This window comes from Staurois parvus, unplaced genomic scaffold (genome assembly GCF_062004578.1).
Source record: "Staurois parvus isolate SC_StPar_1 unplaced genomic scaffold, SC_StPar_1.0 ptg000353l, whole genome shotgun sequence".
Classification (NCBI taxonomy): Eukaryota; Metazoa; Chordata; class Amphibia; order Anura; family Ranidae; genus Staurois; species Staurois parvus.
Genome location: NW_028318149.1, coordinates 1,235,450 through 1,260,214, shown reverse-complemented (window position 1 = coordinate 1,260,214; position 24,765 = coordinate 1,235,450). Strand labels below are relative to the sequence as shown.

Here is a 24,765-nt window from a genome sequence, read left to right as displayed (position 1 = left end):
TTGGTGATCATTGATCGCATGAGCTTCCCTGGTTTGAGGTCATGGGTCAAATCAGAGGGCTCCTTGGGCCATGGGTTGAGCACCCCTGTGTAGCAAACGTGCTCATCAGAGTTGGACGCGGAGTCCCCCTTTTGTATTAGCAGTATTCCTCAATCCTTCATTCTCCTTCCCCCTCCCTTCCTGAGAGGCACAATGACAGATGTGGTGTGTGCTGGTTATGGGTCAACCGCAGGTTAAGGCATCCTTAGTTCGGTGCAGAGCAGTCTGCGAAAGTGTAGCCTTCCTCACCTAAGTGATGATAAGGCCAGTGTTCCTCAGAGAATTGGGAAGCACTGACCCAAGAACCTGTGTAGGCTCACACATCATAAAACAGATAAGGCAGCTTCTCCCAGGAATGGAAAGAGATTGTAACCTCATAAAACCTAACAGCTTAAGGTGACAGAATGAAATGAACATTCCTCAAGTCAGGTTTTCCCCTATGTTTCATATCATGGATTATGACAGATCTATGACAGAGTATTGGCCAGTTACTCAGAGCCACCCCCCTTGTTGGGGGACTTAAAAAAAGCAAAGGCTGTAGGCCTGAGGCTAAGCGAAAGACATCTCCTAATTTTAACATCGTAACAGCAGGAGATCAAAGACCCTTTCCGCTCTGCAACTTGGATCTGCTTACCTTAAGGCTTAACATGGCAAGTAACTTAACCTTTTAACTTCTTCCTGTTATCTCTTTGCTGTGCTGGGCTGTTTCCTATTTTTTATTTATAAATATATATCTTAGTTACATCTTTTTCTGTAAATATTTTATTGCACCTGTTTGACTCTTTTAGTAATAAATCTTTCATTCTGAAAGTGTTAAACTGTTTCTAAAGCGCTTAATTGCAATTAACGAATCCCTGCCTTTTGAAGAGACACTACTGTGTTTGTTTAATCCTCTGCCCAATCGGCCTGAGGTGACCGTATTGGACAGGCGACTTTTCAACCATTACAGTGTATATTGGATAAAGAAAGTTTCCCCTTTCTCTGTACAAAAAGGGGTCGTGGCAATGAAGGGTTAGTTGCGTAATTAACCCGACCCAGTAACAAGCGCATTCAGGCTGCCAGGGCGTCGATTGCGTTCCATTAGCTGGACAATCGTTGTGCAGGGTGCAGCTGAGTGTGGCATTGTTACGCACGTCACATCGCGATTTTAGATCAGCCGGTCCTTTGGTCACGAGTTTGGTGAGAAGGTCTGGGGTCTGTCGCCGCGGGCATGATGTATTATTGTTGGTCGCGGTCGTGCGATTGTCGCATGTTGAGGGTGGCTCTATATTGACCAAGTTCATTTCCCTGGAAATGTTCTCTATGTGAAGAGCTGTTACTTTTTACATACAAAATGTAACAATATATACTTACTTTAATAGCTAATTCCGTTCTGCCACAGTCACATGCCTTTGAAGCAATCTCTGAATATGAAATGCCTGCAGCATCGCCAAGCTTTTGATTGATGGCCTGAGCTACTTCTTCATCAGTTTTCTCTTTCTGCTGAACCTGAACACAGCACAGGTTTTATAGAACAACATGCTTCAAACACAAAACGAAAAAGAAAAAATATGGAAAAAACTTTACCTTGTAGCATGCCCAGTGAGCTAGAATTCGGCTCACTCCTTGAGAGTCAGGCTGCTTTAAGTGTTCACAAACTTTAACAGCAAGCGGATAGAGTCTTCTCAAAACTAACCTGTCAATTATAGGAAGACACAATTATTTTTTTAATTAGTTACTTTAAGGAAGAAGCCAATGTTTTCCCAGACATTATGAGTGTGTCAACTTTGAATTTTATCTATTTTAATAAAGTGCTAACATATTATTCAGTGTTGAATTTTAGAATGAACATCTGGTATTACTAGAATCTATAGTTCAATTATAATGGTATTTACAGTGCCTTGAAAAAGTATTCATACCCCTTGAAATTTTCCACATTTTGTCATGTTACAACCAAAAATGTAAATGTGTTTTATTGGGATTTTATGTGATAGACCAACACAAAATGGAACATAATTATGAAGTGGAAGGAAAATGATGGTGGTTTTCAAAATATTTTTATAAATAAATATCTGAAAAGTGTGGCGTGCATTTGTATTCAAGCCCCCTTTACTCTGATACCCCTAACTAAAATCTAGTGGAAAGTGGAACCAATTGCCTTCAGAAGTCACCTAATTAGCAAATAGAGTTCATCTGTGTGTAATTTAATCTCAGTGTAAATACAGCTGTTCTGTGAAGCCCTCAGAGGTTTGTTAGAGAACATTAGTGAACAAACAGCATCACGAAGGACAAGGAACACACTATACAGGTTATGTTGTGGAGAAGTTTAAAGCAGTGTTAGGTTAAAAAAAAATATCCCAAGCTTTGAACACCTCACAAAGCACTGTTCAATCCATCATCAGAAAAGAGAAAGAGCATGGCACAACTGCAAACCGACCAAGACATGGCTGTCCACCTAAACAGACAGGCCGGGCAAGGAGAACAATAATCAGAGAAGCAAAAAAGAGGCCCATGGTAACTCTAGAGGAGCTGCAGAGATCCACAGCTCAGGTGGGAGAATCTGTCCACAGGACAACTATTAGTCGTACACTCCACAAATCTGGCCTTTATAGAAGAGTGGCAAGAAGAAAGCCAAAAGAAGTCCCTTTGCAGTTTGTGAGAAGCCATGTGGGGGACACAGCAAACATGTGGAAGAAGGTGCTCTGGTCAGATGAGACCAAAATTGAACTGTTTGGCCTAAAAGCAAAATGCTTTGTGTGGCAGAAAACTAAGATGCACATCAGAGTTGATGGGAAGATTGATGGAGACAAATACAGGGCAATATTAGAAGAAAACCTCTTAAGAGTCTGCAAAAGACTTGAAACTGGGGCAGAGGTTCACCTTCCAGTAGGACAACGAACCTAAACATACAGCCGGAGCTACAATGGAATGGTTTAGATCAAAGCATATTCAAGTGTTAGAATAGTCCAGACCAAAATCTAATTAAGAATCTATAGCAAGACTTGAAAATTGCTATTCACAGACGCTCGCCATCCAATCTGACAGAGCTTGAGCTATTTTGCAAGGAAGAATGGGCAAAGAAATTTACTCCCTAGATGTGCAAAGCTGGTAAGAGACATCCCAAAAAAGCCTTGCAGCTGTAATTGCATAGAAAGGTGGTTCTACAAAGTATGGACTCAGGGGGGCTGAATACAAATGCACGCCACACTTTTCAGATATTTATTTGTAAAAAATGTTTAAAACCATTTATCATTTTCCTTCCACTTCACAACTATGTGCCACTTTGTGTTGGTCTATCACATAAAATCCCAATAAAACATATTTACGTTTTTGGTTGTAACATGACAAAATGAGGAAAATTTCAAGGGATATGAATACTTTTTCAAGGCACTATAATTAATGGTATGAGAAAAGCCTCATACACATTTCTATTTTTTTTTTTCATTCAACCTAACAGGCTGAATGAAAGCTCAGGAGGAGCCAATATATGAACTATTCACAATGTTAGTCTAGCGATCTCCCCCGCTGTGCTCTTGTATTCTGGCAGGGGAACGACCCCATGCCAGAACACTCTGGTCAGCACTCTCAGCCTGAGAGTGCTGATCGGGAGCTGATCGACAGATCTTTTTCGGTCATGGCACTTCGACAGAAGCCAGCCAAACAGTCGACTTCTGTCGGACCTGCTGCTATACACAATGCCGGCGAACATTTGGACAGCGTACTAGACTTTAGGCTAATTCGAAATTTAATGTATCAAGAAATAGAACAATACCTATCAAGCAGCACTGGAATTGTGAGTTGCTTGTATCTGCAGAAATGTTAAGGATAATTCTATATGCAGAGGAAAACCGCAACCAAATGTAAAGACCTTTTTCACACAAACAGTAAAAGGGCAGTAAAACAGGTGGTTAACCACTTGCCCTCCAGAGAATTTACCCCCCTTCCTAACCAGGCCATTATATGCGTTACAGTGCTGCGTTACTTTAACTGTCAATTGCACGGTCATGCAACGCTACACCCAAATTAAATTTACATCCTTTTTTCACACAAATAGAGCTTTCTTTTGGTGGTATTTGATCACCTGTACGGTTTTATTATTTGCGTAATTAAAAAAAAGACCGACAATTTTGAGAATAAAACATTTTTGACTTCTTGCTATTAAACATGTCCAGTAAAAAAATTTAAAATAATCAAATTTTGTCATACATTTAGGCCAAAATGTATTCTGCTACATGTCTTTTGCTAAAAAAAATCCCAATACATGCAAGTTAATTGGTTTGCATGAAAGTTATAGCGTTTACAAATGGCGGAGTATATATACTGGAATTTTTTTTTTTTTCTTTACTAGTAATGGCAGTGATCAGCGACTTATAGCAGGACTGCGGCAGGCATTTTGACACAGGGGGGAACTGACTTGGTGTCACTGACATCTCCAGTGACGCCAATACAGTGATCTGTGCTAATAAAAAGTACTGACACTGTACTAATGGCACTGGTTAGGAAGGGGATAGCATGTGGGGCAATCAAAGGGTTAACTGTGTGTGTGCCGTTTTAGATACTGGGCTGTGTGTGTGCTTCACTGTAAGCACACTGCTTTGCATGGCTGTGCTATGTACAGCCATGCAAAGAAGTGTGCAGGAGCTGACAGGGGAGAGAACTGTTTCCCCCCCCCCGTCGGAGATATTCGGCAATCATCGGGCTCCAGCGAGTAATCACGAGCCAGGACCCGGTGACTGACAACAGAGGTTGCGAATGGCGGAACGGGTAGGGCGCTCGCCCCCTACCCAGAAATATATATATATATATACACACACACACACATTTTTGTGCACCCATGCCGTCCTGTAGCAGTACTTCTGCTATAGGGTAGATGGGAAGCGGTTATTGTGCATTTTTACTACACCCTGACCACCCACATCAAGCCTCCCATGGTAGCCAGACACGGTGGTAAACATGCTGCCGCAAATTTAAATCAGCATGCTGAATTTGACAATCAGCACTGCTGGTCAAACTCACCTGTTAAGGTCAATGGGAACGCTAACTTAATTGTGAGTCAAATGCTTAGCTTACAGTTGCAACACAGTTTTTCTGTACAAAATCTAGTCCTTGGGATAAAAAGAAAGCCAGAATTTAGAAGCCACATTTAGAAGGTAGCAGGATAGCCTCCTGAATGCCTGGAAGCCACTGCTGATCACTTTTCAGAGGTTAGGGAGGACTGCTGCCCATGTGAAAAGAGCTTTATTAACCACTTCCCGACCGGCCGTTGCATATAAACGGCCGGACGGTGGCAGTACAGGGTCGGGTGGCCGTTTATGAACGGCCTCCCCGCACCCTGCTTGTGCGCGCTCCCTGGGAGCGCGCAGCACCGCGATCCGGTGCCCGCTGTGTCCTCCGGACACAGTGAAACACCGATCGTTGGGCAGGACCTCTGTACGAGGTCCCGATCATGTGATCACTGATTGGCCAATCATTGCTTACTACGTGTGAAATCTGTGAATGATCACAGAGGTCACATGGTACAAGGCTATTCACAACAGCCTTGTACCATGTGACAAGCTGTGACCAATCACAGCTCACTCAGTACTTCTCAATGAGTGCAGGAATGCACACAGAGAGAAAGAGAAATGATTGCTTTTACATCCTATATGGGTGTAAAAGCAATCATTGTACAAAAAAAAAAAATCTTCATCACCCCCCACAAGTAGTACAGTGTCACCATGGTGACACTGTACTGCTAGGGTGACAGTATGTAAAAAAAAAATAAATAAATAAAAAATAATAATATAAAAAAATAAAATGTACAAAAAATGTTTAAAAATTATAATTTTTGGTTATAAACTAATTTGTTTTTGGTTTTTTTTTACTAAAAAGATAACAAAATACATTTTGGCAAAGATTTATGATGAAATATTATTTATTTGCAAAATTTTATAAAAAAAACACTTTTGTTCAAAATTTTTGGACTTTTTCATTTACATAGCAAAAAAAATAAAAATCCCAGCAGTGAATAAATACCACCAAAATAAATCTTTATCTGTCGCAAAAAAATGGTAAAAAATTAATTTGGGTACAGTGTTGCATGACTGCGCAATTGTCATTCAAAGTGTGATAGCGCTGAAAGCTGAAAATTGCCCTGGTCAGGAAGGGGGTAAAAGTGTCCAGTCTGGAAGTGGTTAATTAGCTGAACCATTAACATATCAAAATGAACCTCAAGCTAGCATTTAAAGTAGAACTATACACAAAATGATTAGCTGTAGTAAGCTTTATGCTTAATATTGACAGGATTGTGCAACTGATTTTTCTTCTTTAACCAATTCAATATCGGGCAATTTTACACCTTCGTGCCCAGGCCAGTTTTCAGGTTTCAGCGCTCTCACAGTTTGAATGACAATTGCGCGGTCATACAACACTGTACCAAAACTAAAATTTTATAATTTTCTTCACACAACTAGAGCTTTCTTTTGGTGGTATTTAATCACCACTGGGGTTTTTATTTTTTGCTAAATTAAGAAAAAAAGACCAAAAACTTTGAAAAAAAACACGTTTTTCTTTGTTTCTGTTATAAAAGTTTGCAAATAAATAATTGTTCTTCATAAATTTAGGCCAAGATGTATTCTGCTACATGTCCTTGGTGAAAATAACCCAAATTAGGATGTATTTTTCAGTTTGTAGGAAAGTTATAGAGTTCACAAACTATGGGATATATCTGAATATTGATCAATCCTGAAGTAATGACAGCCAATCTAATTTCTTGAGGTCCAAGAATGTCAGAATAGTACAGATATCCCCCAAATGACCCCTTTTTACAGAGTAGACAGTCCGACGTACTTCATAAGAGGCATGGCGAGTTTTTTGAAGCTGTATTTTTTTTGTCATAATTTTTCGGAAAATGAAAAAATTAAAAAAATTAGTTTCACTATTTTTTTTTTGCATACTGTCACCAGTGCAGTACAGCGTCATCATATAACTGGCATGGCGGTGATCAGGGACACTGACTGGTGACAGTATGAAAAAAAAAAAATATATATATATATATATATATATATATATATGATTGTTTTATTATTTTTTATTTTTTTATTTTTATTTTTTTTTAAGATTTTTTTTTCATATTTCACTATGACCAAAGTAGTACAATGTTACCATAGGAGGTTAAGAAAGAAGGAAAAATACACAAGATTAGGAGCGTCTTAGAATTCCAGAAGAGGGCTCATTTAATAAAGGTATATGTGGATACCTAGGTGTTTTCTTATTAAACTTGCATATTATTATTATTATTATAATAATATAATTATTATATTATATATATATTAGGAGGGATTGCAGGGTGCGCCTGAAGGTGAGGAGGGTGGGTGACAGTCTGATGGATTGGGGTAGGGAGTTCCAGAGGATGGGGGCAGTCCTAGAGAAGTCCTGCAATCGGGCGTGGGAGGAGGAGACCAGGGAGCTAGAGAGCAGGAGGTCCTGTGAGGAGCGGAGGGCACGGGTAAGGTAGTATCTGGGTATCAGGTCAGTTATGTAGTTTGGGGTGGCATTGTGAATGGCCTTGTAGGTCAGGGTTAGCAGCTTGAACTTGATGCATTGGGCAATCGGGAGCCAATGAAGGGATTGGCAGAGGGGGGAGGCAGATGTGGAGCGCTTGGTGAGGTGGATGAGTCTGGCCGCTGAGTTTAGGATCGAATGGAGTGGGGATAGCGTTCGTTTGGGTAGGCCAGTGAGAAGGGAATTGCAATAGTCCAGGCGTGAGATGATGAGGGAGTGTACGAGTTGTTTGGTGGTGTCTGGGGTGAGGAATGTGCGTATCTTGGAGATGTTGCGGAGGTGGAGCCTGCAAGATCTAGATAGCAGTTGGATGTGGGGTAGGAAGGAGAGGTGGGAGTCCAGGGTGACACCCAGGACTTTGGCATGTGGGGTGGGAGAGATGGTGGCGTTGTTAGTAGTGATGGAGAGGATGGGGGGGGGGGGGGGCAAGGGGTGGGGGGAAGACAAGGAGCTCGGTTTTGGATAGAATATGGGAAAGTGTACAGTTTCTAAACTGCCACTGCTACACCACAGCAGCCACTCCATAGTACCTGCACATCAGCTCAGTTTAGCTACTGATTAACCTACTAAGGATGCCCTAGTCTACCTTTCCTGGCCCAGAACCTGTCCAAACTCCATCCCATTCCACAAGAATAGTGTATCACTATGATGAGCTGCTTTCCTAGTCAATAATGCAGCACAACAGGCTGAATGGCTAGGACCAGGTTTTCTACTAGAAAAGTTTGCTATTTTCATGCCAGAGATGTTTCAAGCAATTTACAAATAGAATCAAACGACTTCTTTTTAGCATAAATCATGCTGCCTCACATTTAGCAAACTAATTGGCAGAAGATTTTTGTGTATTTTTGACTCCTGCACCTGAAGCAATTGAGGCAGTTAAATGTATATGTTTAAAAAAGATCAATTAAGATCACTTAAATAACTAAGCAATTAATTGAGTGCTACTACATAATGTAAGCAAAATCTTTCCTTTTTTGGAATTAGACTTTTGGAAGACGAAATACTTTTTTCAAGTTTTTTTTTTAAACTGGTTAGATAGAACTTTCACCTCACTTCCTGTCAGTGGGCAAAGAAATGAGGAGAAAAAAAAATGTCTAGAGTTGGGATTTAATTCCTAATAATAATTTAAAAGGATTATATAATACTGGACTTGGCAACAAAGCTTTTACAATATTCAATAGACTATTGATTTAAAAAGATACTGAGTGATACTCAGAGGAATTCCAATCTGGTAGTTCTTGATAGCATTGAGAACACGAAGGTCACGGCACATTGTCACAAAATCTGAAGGTGAATAGGATTCAAGAAAGCATTTCCCAAAAGAGGCTGCCTATATGTAAAAATAAGAAAAATATTTAATTTTAAGTACAGGCAATAGCAAAAATAAATATATCACAATTCTCAATACATATGCAGCATACATTCAGTACTGTGCAGTGTGTGCGTGTGCGTGTGTGTTTACAAAAATATTTGTCTTAGATATCCTTTAGTGTGTCCATAGGAAAAAGTATATTTTAGAATTATTAGAATACATTTCTTTTGCTAAAAGTGATGCAATGCAGTAAGATACCCAAATGTTCTTTTAAACCACTTTTAACAGACATGTAACCATGACTCTCTTTTTTTGCCTTTACTATTAAAATGTAGATATGAATATATAGACATCATGTTTTCTCAAATAGCACGTTTCTATTATTAATTCGTACTAATTGCAGAATACAAGGGGAGAAGTTTATACAATGAAAAGCATCACTGTTCACGTGTCCCTAGGGCTGCACACAACAGGGAATTTACCTAACTCACAAAGAGACAGTGTACTTCTCACCTGTCTATAGGTTCTCGAGGGCTAATTTATGATTGCTCCTGGCATGGCATATTGCATTGCTTGCATTAAAACATGCTAAGGACTAGTTTAGCGTGCTTATTAATATTATTACTAATCTCTCTTGACGTAAAACAAAACAAACTTTACATTCATTACACCCTGACAGAATAATCCCCAGGGATTTAATTATATACACATTTAAAAAGCATTCATGCTCAATAATTATGGTCTATGTGTAAAAAAAAACGTGTTTTGAGTACAACTTACTCTAAGCAAAGATTTCTGCATTTCTGGTGCAAATTCATAACCAGCTGCTTCAATACACTTTGCTACTGCTAAAGGGAGCAGGTTTTGATCCTTTATTTCACGCAGATAATCATCAGCCTTCTGACTCTGTTTCTAAAAAAAAAAACCAAATACATACATACATAAAATAAATAAAAAAACACATCACTACAATTTATTATACAGCTGTTTGATTTAAAAAGTCTGAAAGGGGGTGCAATATGCAGATTGCCTAAAAAGTGCCTTCCATACAGTTGCAAGAAAAAGTATGTGAACCCCTTGGGATTACGTGGCGTTTTGCATGAATTGGGCATAAAATGTGCTCTGAACGTCATCTAAGTCACAACAATAGAACACAGTCTGCTGAACATAATACTACACAAACATTAGATGCTGCCATGGTTTAATTGCACATAACATGTAAACATTCACAGTGCAGGGAGGAAAACGTATGTGAACCTTTGGACTTAATAACTGGTTGACCCTCCTTTGGCAGCAATAACCTCAACCAAACGTTTCCTGTAGTTGCAGATCAGACCTGCACAACGAACTGGAGTAATTTAAGACCACTCCTCTTCACAAAACTGTTTCAGTGTAGCAGTATTCTTGGGAGGTCTGGTGTGAATCGCTCTCTTAAGGTCATGCCATAGCATTTCAATTGGGTTGAGGTCAGGACTCTGACTGGGCCACTCCAGAAGGCGTATTCTGTGCTGTTGCAGCCATTGTTTTGTTGAATTACTTGTATGCTTTGGGTCATTGTCCTGTTGCATCACCCATCCTCTGCGGAGCTTCAGTTGGCGGACAGATGGTCGTACGTTTTCCTGCAAAATGTCTTGATAAACTCTGGAATTCATTTTCCCATCAATGACAACAATCTGTCCAGGCCCTGAGGCAGCAAAGCAGCCCCAAACCATGATGCTCCCTCCGCCATGTTTTACAGTGGGGATGAGGTTTTGATGTTGGTGTGCTGTGCTGTTTTTTCTCCACACATAGTGTTGTGTGTTCTTCCCAAACAACTCAATCTTGGCTTCATCTGTCCACATTATATTTTGCCAGTAGTGCTGTGGAACATCCAGGTGCTCTTTTGCAAACTTCAAACGTGCTGCAATATTCTTTTTGAACAGCAATGGCTTCCTCCGTGGTGTCCTCCCATGTACTCCATTCTTGTTTAATGTTTTCCTTATTGTAGATGTGTCAACAAAAATGTTAGCATGTGCCAGAGATTTCTGTAGGTCTTTAGCTGACACTCTGGGATTCTTCTTTACCTCATGCAGCATTCTGCACTGTGCTCTTGCAGTCATTTTTACAGGACGACCACGCCTAGGGAGAGTAGCAACAGTGCTAAACTTTCTCCATTTGTAGACAGTCTGTCTTACCGTGGACACATGAACATCAAGGCTTTTGGAGATACTTTTGTAACCCTTTCCAGCTTCATGCAAGTCAACAATTCTTGATCGTAGGTCTTCTGAGAGCTCTTTTCTGCGAGGCATGGTTCACATCAGACAGTGCTTCTTGAAACCAGTAAACCCAAAACAGGTGTGTGTTTTTTAAGGGCAGGACAGCTGTCAGCAACACATCCAATATCATCACACTGATTGGAGTCAAGGTTGGCTCACTCCTGGCTCCAATTAGCTCTGGGAGAAGTCATTAAGCTAGGGTCTCTCATACGTTTTCCTCCCTGCACTGTGAATGTTTACATGTTATGTGCAATTAAACCATGGCATCATCTAATGTTTGTGTAGTATTATGTTCAGCAGACTGTGTACTTCTATTGTTGTGACTTAGATGACGTTCAGAGCACACTTTATGCCCAATTCATGCAAAACTCCACGTAATCCCAAAGGGTTCACATACTTTTTCTTGCAACTGTATGTAGTATATGTGGGCAGTGTATTTGAAAGTTTTTTTCTGTCACTGATAACAAAACTCCTGTACCAGAAATGCAAATCCCTGATGCCCACCACTCCTTCTGTAAAATAGGCACCCTCAGAAGCCCAAAATGTCCATGTCTGCAATGGTCTGCTGCGACCACAAACATATATGTGCAAAAATTGACCTTCCCTGAAAAATTATTTCAGCAATTTGCTATATGTGTGCCCCTAAGTAATATCGCTTCACTTGGGATTGGCAGCTTAAGTAATGTATCGTTTTTTTATTGATCTGATGTGATACCTTTTTGTTTGTGTTTAATAAAAAGGCTGAAAGTAAAAAGTGGAAATTGATACAGCCTAGCAATAATATGCTAGTAAGGCTGAAATCAAGTGAGTGTAAAATTAACACAATTCTAAGCTTGAAACATTTTACTGCAAATAGACTTAACGCGTTAAACTAATCTGATTAGTATACAGTAAACGAACAGACAACTTTAGTACTGCATCAAGGTAACATTTAGTAGGTTAGGGCTCTAATTTACCTGCTTTGTCTCCTGGTAGACACATGAAAATAAACATTTTTTATTCTGGGGATATACTTTTGTACTAGGAATTATGACTAGCAGTTGGAACTGATTTTTTTTTTTTCTTTTTTTAGGCCTTTTGTCCTTAACTTTCACTTGGTGATCCAGCCAGCAAGTGTGTTATTTTTCAAAGTCCTATAACCCTTATGCTGCCAGGGTACAGACCTACAGCACTGATTTGAGATGGACAGGTCCGTATGCCATACTAACCTGACATTCCTCCTACTATAAGCTCATGCTAATTTAGTGACATTTCTCCCACCCTGTAACCTAAAATACACACCCTACGCCACTCTTATTTCCCCCTTCCCCACTGCACTAATCCTTGCAGCACCAATTCTCTCTATCCTCGCACCGATCCTGTGTGTTTTTGTGCACAAATAAGGATTTTTGTGTATTTTTAGCGAAAATATTGTTCTGATAAACATTTGCACAAATATCACGTAAAAATCAGTAGCACCTTCTTTTTATTGGTCCTATGCTTTCAGAAAATGTATGTTTTGGGGAGTCCTTCACAAACCCTCAAAGCAGTACAGCAGGGGTCTGTGAACTTTCTAAACAAAGGGCTAGTTTACAGTTCTTCAGAGTTTGGGGGGGGCCGGTCTGTCAGTGTGAATAGAAAATGTCTTGGTGTCAAAGAGAACAAACAATACCCCATCATTGGTATTAGTGGGAGAAATAGTGTTCCATCATTGGCAATAGGGGAAGGAATAATGAACATCACTGGTGTCAGTGGGAAAAATAGTGGCTCATTGCTGGCATCAGTGCAAGGAATAGTGCCCCAAGGGCCAGATATAGGCAGGAAATGGGCCACACTATGGAGACCACTGCTGTAAGGGAAAAAAAACAATGGAAAAATTGCAAAAATGGTCTGATCACCTGAGTTTAACACCTTCCTGCCTGACTTATTGTAAAATGACAGGGATGCCTATTATCCTGGGAGGATGTCATATAATGTCCACCCAGGATCACGCTGGAACCATGTAATCACTGTGACCAATCACAGCAGATCACATGACATTGTATGCTTCCTTTCATGCCTTCCATTACTTAAAATTGTGTTGCAAGCTATGACTGATCACAGTGATCACATAACACAGACAAGGCCAATCACAGCCCAACTGAACCATGTGATCAGCTGTGGCCAATCACAGCTAATCACAACAATAACTACTGAATGAATCAGTTTCATTCAGTAAAAATGGTTGTTTATACCAGTGAAAATCACTGGTATAAGCAATCATAATGTGTAAGGAAAAAAAATTCAGATCACTTGCCCAGAGTAGTACAATGTTACTATGGTAAAATTGTATTGCTCTAGTCACAGGAGTTAACCGCATGCCACCGGCCCGCAATGTACTGTGGACAGGCGGCAGCTACAGGCAAAGCAATGTATGTGTACGTCACTATGGTTGTACTAATACAGGGCGAGCAGTGCTCCCCACCCGTGACCACTGTGTGTGTCAATGAAGATCCCGGTGAACGGGATCCGATGATAACAGCTCTGCTTCTCTTCCTAGTGAGCTGTGATTGGCCCACAGCTCTCACATGACACATGGGGCCAATCACAGCACCCCGTACCATGTGACCAGCTCTAGCCCATCACAGATCACTAGTATTTTGAACGGTCATGAAATTAACTCATTCAGGCATTTGCATTGCAGAGCAATATTCTTCATTTGGTTCTGCAAAGTAAAGTGTATGAAAAAAAAAATAACCCCCCCTCCCCAAGTAGTACAATGTTACTATGGTAAAAGAGAAATACAATATTGTATTGTATACTGTATTGAGAATTAAAAAAAAAAAAAATTAACGTTTTTTTTTTTTTAACAAGTTCCCATCCGGCTTACAGCCAGATTGCGGCCGGGCGAGGATCTTGTCCCTCCAGGTGGACGCCAAATGGCGTCCTTTCAGTCATGCGCAGTTTGCCTGCTCGCAGAGCCGTGCAGCGACGTGATCTGTCACCGGCCGTGTACCTCGGACACGGCCGATGACAGATCTGTGTACCGGCCCCATTGCCAGTACCATGTGACCTGCTGTGACCAATCACAGCAGGTCACATGACAGTTGTATACAATGGATGGCTTCCTTTCATGCCATCCATTGTATACAAGTGTGTCTAGCTGTGAATGGTCACAGCGATCACATGCACAAGCTGGGCTAATCACAGCAAGCTGTGTCATGTGATTAGCCATGGCCAAATCACAGCTAAGCACAAAAAAAAAAAAAACCCTGACTGAATCGATGTCATTCAGGTAAATGCTTGCTTATAGCAAAGAAATTCTTTGCTATAAGAAAATTGTGTAAAAAAAAAAAAAAAATACTGATCACTTCCCCAAAGTAGTACAATGTTACTATGGTAACATTATACTACTTTGGTCATAGTGAAATATGAAAAAAAAAAACTTAAAAATTTTTTTTATAAAAAATAATAAAAAAATTAAAAAAAAATATCAATTTTTTTTCGTACTGTCACCAGTCAGTGTCCCTGATCACCGCCATGCAAGTTATATGATGACGCTGTACGGCACTGGTGACAGTATGTAAAAAAAAAAAAAATAGTGAAAATCATTTTTTTATATTTCTTCATTTCCAAAAATTATGAAAAAAAATTACAATTTCAAAAAACTCGCCATGCCTGTTATGAAGTACGTCGGACTGTCTACTTTGCAAAAAGGGGTCATTTGGGGGGATATCTGTACTGCTCTGACATTCTTGGACCTCAAGAATTTAGATTGGCCGTCAGTACTTCAGGATTGATAAATAGTCAGATATATCCCATAGTTTGTGAACTCTATAACTTTCCTACAGACTAAATAATACATCCTAATTTGGGTTATTTTCACCAAAGACATGTTCTGGGGGTCCCTGCAGCACTTACCTTGCCCTTTCGCTCCCGCGATGTGTCCCCTCCAGCGTCCCCGGCCATCTCCTCCGGCCGATGCCGGCATCCGGCTCCTGTGTTCCGGTCCCTGTGACGTCGGGATGTACAGGCGCCGGAACCGGCGGGAAATTTGAAATTTTTAAAAAATGTCATTTTTGCTGTCATTGCTATTTCAATGCATTTCACATTTTGTCCCGAGTGCTTTGCCCTGTGCCCTGCCTGCATTTTTACTGTTCTTTCTGCCTGGAAACTTAGAAAAGTCCATGGCGTCCAAAAAGCGTCCCTTTACCTCAAAAGCGGTTTTAGAACAGCGATAGTAAATCAGAACCACTTGCAGAATTGAGTGATGATTTGTGAGGAAATTCGTCATCAGGCACTGAAAACGATTTTGCGACTTTGCTCAGCGATGTGCGAATTTGCCTCTGTATTTCAAATTTTAGTGTTTTTGGTTTGATTATATTATTGAATTAAATGTATTATTAGTATATTATTATTTTTTATGATTATTTATTAAATTATAATTTATGATTTCGTGTTTCAAATTTTATCCTATCCGGAATGTTTAATAGACTCTTGTTCGTACAGATTTCAGTGAGTTATTCCTAAAAATTACAGCCTACAATAAAAAACTACATATTTCCATGCAAAAAAATGGTACCGCTTTCAGCACAAAAAAATCGGAAAGAATGATACCGCCAAGGAGGTTAATTGATTGTGGGCCAAAGCAATTTATACGCACAACAATACATTGCCACCCACCAAAATTCAGCTCTTGCCAGACAAATCGCATGACAATGTATCACAGTTTCTGAATTTAAAACTTTTTTGGCCGGTCATATTGGTTCACAGACCCGATTCATCATATGGTCATGCTCTCTGTTACAAACAGTGGATATAAAAAGTCTACACAGCCCTGTTAAAATGTCAGGTTTCTGAGATGAGACAAAAATATGAGACAAAGATAAATAACTTCATAACTTTTTCCACCTTTAATGTGACCTATAAATTGTACAACTCAATTGAAAAACAAACTGAAATATTTTAGGGGGGAAATAAACATAAAAAACTAAAATAATGTGGTTGCATAAGAGTGAACACCCTCTTATAACTGGGGATGTAGCTATGTTCAGAATTAAGAAATCACATTCAAAATCATGTTAAATAGGAGTCATTACACACCTGCCATCATTTAAAGTGCCTCTGTTTAACCCCAAATAAAGTTCAGCTGTTCTAGCAAATCTTTTCTAACATTTTCTTAGTCGCATACTGCAGCAAAAGCCATGGTCAGCAGATAGCTTCCAAAGCATCAGAGGGATCTCACTGTTAAAAGGTATCAGTCAGGAGAAGTGTACAAAAGGATTTCCAAGGCATTAGATTAACCATGGAATACAGTGAAGACAGCTATCATCAAGTGGAGAAAATCTGTCACAACAGTGACATTACCAAGAACTGGACATCCCTCCAAAATTTATGAAGATGAGAAGAAAACTGGTCTGGGAGGCTGCCAAGAGGCCTACAGCAACATTAAAGGAGCTGCAGGAAAATCTGGCAAGTACTGGCTGTGTGGTACATGTGACAACAATCTCCCGTATTCTTCATGTGTCTGGGCTATGGGCTAGAGTGGCAAGATGGAAGCATTTTCTTACGAAGAAAAACATCCAAGCCTGGCTAAATTTAGCAAAAACACATCTGAAGTCTCCCAAAAGCATGTGGGAAAATGTGTTGTGGTCTGATGAAACCAAGGTTTAACTTTTTGGCCATAATTCCAAAAGATATGTTTGGTGCAAAAACAACACTGCACATCACCAAAAGAACACCATACCCACAGTGAAGCATGGTGGTGGCAGCATCATGCTTTGGGGTGGTTTTTATTTAGCTGGAACTGGGGCCTTAGTCAAGGTAGAGGGAATTATGAACAGTTCCAAAGCCCAGTCAATATTGGTACAAAACCTTCAGGCTTCTGCTAGAAAGCTGAACATGAAGAGGGACTTCATCTTTCAGCATGACAACGACCCAAAGCATACATCAAAATCAACAAAAGAATGGCTTCACCAGAAGAAGATGAAACTTTTGGAATGGCCCAGCCAGAGCCCAGACCTGAATCCGATGGAAAATCTGTGGGGTGATCTGAAGAGGGCTGTGCACAGGAGATGCCCTCACAATCTGACAGACTTGGAGTGTTATTGCAAGGAAGAGTGGGCAAATATTGCCAAGTCAAGATGTGCCATGCTGATAGACTCATACCCAAAGAGACTGAGTGCTGAAATAAAATAAAAAGGTGCTTCAACAAAGTATTAGTTTAAGGGTGTGCACACTTATGTCACCATATTATTTTAGTTTTTTTTTTAAATTTTTACTTCCCTCCACCTAAAAGATTTCAGTTTGGTGTTCAACTGACTTGTACAGTTTATAGGTTACATTAAAGGTGGAAAAAGTTCTGAAATGATTTATCTTTGTCTCATTTTTCTACATCACAGAAACCTGACATTTTAACAGGGGTGTTTAGACTATTTCTATCCACTGTAAAGCCTCAACAAGGACCAGCAACATACTGGTACATTCCTGGACTTTTATTCTCTAGGGACATTGCTTTAAAAAATATATAATGTTTATATTCATGCACCCTACAAACTAGGGGGAGTACAACTGGGGGAATTAATGGTGGAGAAGGATCTGAGAGTTCTGGTAGATCACAAGCTTAATAATGGCATGCAATGCCAAGCTGCGATTTCTAAAGCGAGCAAAATCCTCTCTTGTATTAGAGGTATAGACTCTAGAGAGAGAGATATCATTTTACCCCTCTACAAATCATTAGTCATAAGACATCATCAGAAACATGCAGTTCAGTTTTCAGCACCAATTCACAAAAAGAATATTGGGGAACTGGAGAAAGTGCAGAGAAGGGCAACCATGAGTTTCCGCATGCACATTTTTGATGCGTTCCAGTGCGTTTTTGATGTGTTCCAGTGCGTTTTTTATGTATTCCAGTTGATTTTTACCCCTCTATTTTCTTCAGTTTAAATAGGGACATGTGTGTGTTCAAGGTGTGTTTTGGTGCGTTCCGCTGCATTTTTAAGTGTGGTTCTGTGCAGAAAAAATGCAGCATGTTCTACTTTTTTCTGCAATCGGACCGCACTGTAACTGCAAGCACTGATGTGAAAATTGACATTGACAACCATATAACCTACTTTCTGTGCATTTTGAATACAACTGAAACGCATGTAATGTGCACTGGCCCTAAAAGAACTGAATTTATTCTCTCTTGAGAAGAGGAGATTAAGGGGGGATATGATCAACATGTATAAATACATCAGTGGTTCATGTTCTCCCTGTGCCTGTGTGGGTTTCCTCCGGGTACTCCAGTTTCCTCTCACACTCCAAAGACATGCTGGTAGGTTAATTGGATCCTGTCTAAATTGTCCCTAGTATGTGCATGAATGTAAGATAGGGACTTTAGATTGTATGCCCCTTGAGGGTTAGGGACTGATGTGAATGTACAATATATATGTAAAGCGCTGTGTAAACTGACGGCGCTATATAAGTACCTATAATATAGAGTGAACTTGGTGTACAGTTATTCACCCTGAGGTCATCACAGAGGACAAGGGGGCACTCTTTACGTCTGGAGGAAAAGAAATTTAATCTCCAAACACGGAAAGGTTTCTTCACAGTGAGAGCTGTGAAAATGTGGAATACAGTTGTGGCCAAAATTATTCAACCCCCAATGCTGTAAAGGGGTTTAGGGACTATAGTGTACATTTGGAATTGTATTCAGAATCAAATCCTACAAGGACGTTGTAACTACCCAAATGCAACTAAAATGACATCAATTGTTTATGTAATACAGTAGTAAATGGTTCTTATGTGGTTTCTTCATTGCCACAATTATTCAACCCCTTAAAGACTACCACTCTGAAGAACAGAGGTTCATACAGGTGCTTTCCATCAGGTATTGAAAACACCTGTGGATGTCACCGAGCAGCAATCAAGCATAATAAGCACCAATTAGGCAGCTTTAAAATGACTGTGATACTCAGCTCCTTCTAGACATTTACTGGTGTGGTTACAAACATGGTGAAGGCAAGAGAATGGTCCAGGAAGACAAGAGAAGAGGTGATTTCTCTTCACAGGAAGGGCAATGGCTATAAGAAGATTGCAAAGATGTTAAACATACCAAGAGACACCTTAGGAAGCATCATTCGCAAATTCAAGGCAAAGGGCACTGTTGAAACGCTACCTGGTCGTGGCAGAAAGAAGATGCTGACTTCGACTGCTGTGCGCTACCTGAAGCGTAGAGTGGAGAGAAGTCCCCGTGTGACTGCTGAGGAACTGAGAAAAGATTTGTCAGATGTGGGTACAGAAGTTTCAGCCCAGACAATAAGACGCACACTGCGTAATGAAGGCCTCCGTGCCAGAACTCCCAGGCGTACCCCCTTGCTGTCTCCAAAGAATAAGAAGAGTCGACTGCAGTATGCCAAAAGCCATGTGGACAAACCACAAAAGTTGTGGGATAGTGTTCTGTGGACTGATGAAACAAAATTAGAACTGTTTGGGCCCATGGATCAACGCTATGTTTGGAGGAGGAAGAACAAGGCCTATGATGAAAAGAACACCTTGCCTACTGTGAAGCATGGTGGAGGGTCAATCATGCTTTGGGGCTGTTTTGCTTCTGCAGGTACAGGGAAGCTTCAGCGTGTGCAAGGTACCATGAATTCTCTTCAGTACCAGGAGATATTGGATGGAAACGTGATGCAGTCCGTCACACACCTGAGGCTTGGGAGACGTTGGACCTTTCAACAGGACAATGATCCCAAGCATACCTCCAAGTCCACTAGAGCAGTGTTTTTCAACCTTTTTTGTGCAAAGGCACACTTTTTTCATGAAAAAAATCACGAGGCACACCACCATTAGAAAATGTTAAAAAAATTTACCTCTGTGCCTATATTGACTATATATAAAGTAATTCTCTTGAATAGGAATCAAACACAAAGAAATTATTTTATAATTACTTTATTATGAAATAATAAAGTATTTTATAATTGGACCCGGGGGCCGGACCAAGAGTAGATGAATGATGTGTATGTGTCATCCATAGTAAGTATAGTAATATTCCCCCATAGTAAGCATAGTAATTAATCCCCCATATAGTAATTCATCCTCCATATAGTAATTCATCCCCCATAGTAATTCATCCCTCATATAGTATTTCATCCCCCCATATAGTATTTCATCCCCCCATATAGTATTTCATCCCCCCATATAGTATTTCATCCCTCATATAGTAATTCATCCCTCATATAGTAATTCATCCCTCATATAGTATTTCATCCCTCATATAGTATTTCATCCCTCATATAGTATTTCATCCCCCATATAGTATTTCATCCCCCCATATAGTATTTCATCCCCTCATATAGTATTTCATCCCTCATATAGTATTTCATCCCCCCATATAGTATTTCATCCCTCATACAGTAATTCATCCCTCATATAGTAATTCATCCCCCATATAGTATTTCATCCCTCATATAGTATTTCATCCCCCCATATAGTATTTCATCCCTCATATAGTAATTCATCCCCCCATATAGTATTTCATCCCCCCATATAGTATTTCATCCCCCCATATAGTATTTCATCCCTCATATAGTAATTCATCCCTGATATAGTAATTCATCCCCCATATAGTATTTCATCCCCCCATATAGTATTTCATCCCTCATAAAGTAATTCATCCCTCATATAGTATTTCATCCCCCACAGTACTATTCCCCCCCCCCCTTCTAGTAAGCCAAGTCCCCCGTGTCAATTCACTTACCTTTTGCGTTCCTCTCGCTGTCTTCCCGCGCCGTTCGGGTCTTCAGGGCGGACTGTGAGAGGAGCCTAGCTCCCCTCCCCTCACGTTCGGCACGCTGCCCCGCCTACACACATCCTGACAGCCACATCCGCAAGCCGGATTAAAAGGTCCGCGCGGACTTTTGGGGCTGCCAACCGAGAGGAGGCAGGGGAGCGGCCGACCGAGAGGAGGGAGGGGAGCAGGCGCCCGGCACACAGAAGAGCCGCATTAGACTGGGTAAAGAGCCGCATGTGGCTCGCGAGCCGCGGCTTGCCGACCACTGAATCATTAGATTCTAATGATTGGTCTATTTGTGAGCCGAAGCCACATGTTACAGATGAAATTGGAATTTTTCCCACGGCACACCAGACAATATCTCACGGCACACTAGTGTGCCGCGGCACAGTGGTTGAAAAACGCTGCACTAGAGCATGGTTGCAGAGGAAAGGCTGGAACATTTTGGAGTGGCCATCGCAGTCACCAGACTTAAATCCGATTGAGAACCTCTGGTGGGACTTAAAGAAAGCAGTTGCAGTGCGCAAGCCTAAGAATGTGACTGAACTGGAGGCCTTTGCCCATGAAGAATGGGCGAAGATACCCGTAGATCGCTGCAAGACACTTGTGTCAAGCTATGCTTCACGTTTAAAAGCTGTTATAACTGTAAAAGGATGCTGTACTAAGTACTAAGATTGAATGTCACTTGGGGGTTGAATAAAACTGATAATGCTGTGAGCACAGAAAAGACATTTGTGGTTATTTCATTATAACTGTTATGTTATATTTGTCTGACCTACAAGTGCCTCTTTAATGTAAATGTAAGCAAGATGACTGAATGATCAAAAGCAATGTCAAACTGGCCAAAACACTCAATTTCAGTGGGGGTTGAATAATTTTGGCCACAACTGTAGACTTCCTCAAGAATTGGTTCTGGCCAGCTCAGTGGATTGCTCTAAAAAAGGCCTGGAGTCTTTCTTAGATACACAGAATATAACTGGATACTAACATTTATAGGTAAAGTTGATCCAGGGAATATCTGATTGCCTCTCAGGGGATTAGGAAGAGATTTTTTCCCTGCAGGAGCAAATTGGATCATGCTTTGCTGGGGTTTTTTTTTTAATTCCTCTGGATCAACTTTAGGTATAGGAATAGAACTTTTTTTTTTTGGTTGAACTAGATGGACTTTTGTCTTTTTTCATCCGAACTTACTATATAACTATGTTTTGGGGGTTCAAGGTAATTTTCTAGCAAAAAAAAAAAATATTTTTCATATAAACAAAAAGCGTCAGAAAAGGCTTGTTCTTCAAGTGGTTAGAAGAGTGGGTGATGTGTGGCATAAGCTTCTAATACTGGCCCTGAAATGCTAGGATAGTAGAAACACCTCCCACCCCCAAATGATCCCTCTTTGGAAAGTAGACACTCCTAGGTATTTGCTAAGGGGCATGGTGAGTATTTTGCAGATTTCACTTGTTGCCACAAGTTTTTGGAAAATGAAGAAAAAGCAAAAATGTATTTGTTCTTTTTTTCTTTTTCAAAATCATAGGACAAAAATGATATCTGCAAAATACTCACCATGCCTCTTATCAAATTCCTTTGGTTAACTACTTTCCAAAAATGGATAATTTGGGAGGTGTTTGTACTATCCTGGCATTTTAGAGCCTCCAAAATTGTGACAGGTAGTGAGGAATTTATATGAGGAAATATGCCCTTTGAAAGCCTGAATGTGGTCATTGGATTTTAGGGGTCTGTATGTGGATAGGCTGCCAAAAAGTCTCTCACATGCTATCCCCATACTCAGGAGAAGTAGCAGAATGTGTTTTGGGGTGTTATTCCACATATAGCCATGGCATACGTGAGCAATATATCATTTAGGTCACAACTTTGTGTAAAAAAAAATAATTTTTTAATTGTTTAGAAATTTGTGTCAAAAAAATAAAATCTTCCATTATTATTATTATTATTTCAGGTACTTATATAGCGCCGTCCATTTAAGCAGCACTTTACATATATATTGTACATTCACATCAGTCCCTAACCCTCAAGGGGCATACAATCTAAGGTTCCATGGACTCAACATGCCTCTCAACAAATTCCTTGTGGTGTCCACTTTCCAAAAAGGGGTCACTTGGGGGGTCTTTGTAATGTCATGGCATTTTAACACCTCAAGAAATGTGATAGGCTGTCAGAAAGTAAAAGCTGCATAAATTCCAGTATACAATATTTGCCATAGTCTGTAGATGTTCTAACTTTCACACAAACCAATTAATATACATGTTTTCTTTTTTACCAAAGACATGTAGCAGAATACATTTTGGCCTAAATTTATGACTGAGTTTATTGGATATCTGTTGTAACAAAATAAGTAGAAAATATCTTTTTTTCCAAATTTTCAGCGTTTTTTCATTCATATCACGAAAAAAAAAAAAACCAGTGGTGATCAAATACCACCAAAAGAAATTTGTGTGAAAAAAAGATATAAATTGTGTTTGGGTACAGCGATGCATGACCATGCAATTATTAGTTGAAATAGTGCAGTGCTGAATAGCGAAACATCGCCTGGTCAGGAAGGGGGGGGGGTAAATCTTCCAGGGGCCTAATGGTTAAAAAAAAAAAAAAGCATAATTTTTTTTAGGTAACAAAAACATAAAGGATTAATTTTTTTTTTTTTTTTTTACACTACATACTGTCACCAGTGTTTCTGATCACTGCCACACCAATTATATGATGATGCTGTACTGCATTGGTGACAGTATGTATGTAAATAAAACAGTGAAAAAACTTTTCAAATTTCTTAATTTTCCACAAAATTCTGACAAAAAAATTACAACTTCACAAAACTCGCCATGCCTGCCTAAATACCTCAGAGTGTCTACTTTCCAAAAAGCGGTCATTTGGGGGGTTATTTGTACTGTCCTGGTGTTTTTGGGCCTCAAGAAACGAGATAGGCTACACTTTGAGTGACAATTACTCAGTCATGCAACACTGTACCCATATGAAATTTTTATAATTTTGTGACAGATAAAACTTTCTTTTTAGTATTTGATCATCACTGTTATTTTATCTTTTCCTATATAAAAATGAAAAAAAAAGGAAAATTTTGAAAAAATATAATTTTGTACTTAGTTTTAGTTATAAAATTTTGCAAATAAATAATTTTTAGTCATAAATTTAAGCCAAAATGTTTTGCTACATTTTGGGGGTAAAAATAACACCAATGTATATTATTTAGTCTGTGTGAAAGTTATAGAGTCTACAAACTATGCAAAATAAATCTGAAAATTGATCAGTTGAGACCCTAAAATGCCGGTATGACATATGGCAGTGATCAGGACGTTGACATGAGGTATGGCAGTGATCAGCACGCTGGTATGGCATATGGAGTAATGAGGATGCTGGTATGGGGTATGGCAGTGATCAGGACACTGGTATGGAATATGGGGTGATCAGAATGCTGATATGGGGCATGGCGCTGATCAGGATTCTGGTATGGCCTATGGGGTGATCAGAGCGCTATGGGGGTCTGGTATGGGGTATGGCAGTGATCAGGACACTGGTATGGAATATGGGGTGATCAGAATGCTGATATGGGGCATGGCGCTGATCAGGATTCTGGTATGGCCTATGGGGTGATCAGAGCGCTGGTAAGGGGTATGGCGGTTATCAGGATGCTGGTATGTGGTATGACGGTGATCAGGATGCTAGTATGGGGTATGGTGGTGATCAGGATGCTGGTATGGTGGTGATCAGGATGCTGGTATGGCAGTGTTTTAATGAGCAATGGGACAGGTGACAGGGGCTGGCTGTGTTATTTATTATTCTAACAATGGGCAGTGATCAGGGACACTAGGGCTGGCTGTCATTGCATTATGCGAGTGTACAATCAGCCTGACAGGCTGCTGTACACTCACAGGCTGCAGGATCGC

General features: G+C 40.1%; 1 protein-coding gene and 1 long non-coding RNA gene across 2 annotated transcripts in view; one reads left to right on the top strand and one right to left on the bottom strand.

Annotated features, from left to right (window-relative positions):
• VPS16 (VPS16 core subunit of CORVET and HOPS complexes) overlaps positions 1 to 24,765 on the bottom strand; it is a 205,314-nt gene that overhangs the window by 86,699 nt on the left and 93,850 nt on the right. Inside the window, exons 12-16 of the mRNA XM_089684706.1 lie at positions 9,653 to 9,784; positions 8,763 to 8,890; positions 3,791 to 3,826; positions 1,606 to 1,714; positions 1,393 to 1,527 (exon numbers count right to left, since the gene is read on the bottom strand). Of these exons, the coding sequence (XP_089540832.1) occupies positions 1,393 to 1,527; positions 1,606 to 1,714; positions 3,791 to 3,826; positions 8,763 to 8,890; positions 9,653 to 9,784 (540 nt within the window). The remainder of the gene's footprint in view (positions 1 to 1,392; positions 1,528 to 1,605; positions 1,715 to 3,790; positions 3,827 to 8,762; positions 8,891 to 9,652; positions 9,785 to 24,765) is intronic.
• The window catches only part of LOC149456631 (uncharacterized), a 187,249-nt gene continuing 182,898 nt past the window's right edge, over positions 20,415 to 24,765 (top strand). The window contains exon 1 of the long non-coding RNA XR_016313839.1: positions 20,415 to 21,749. This is a non-coding gene — a long non-coding RNA (uncharacterized LOC149456631). The remainder of the gene's footprint in view (positions 21,750 to 24,765) is intronic.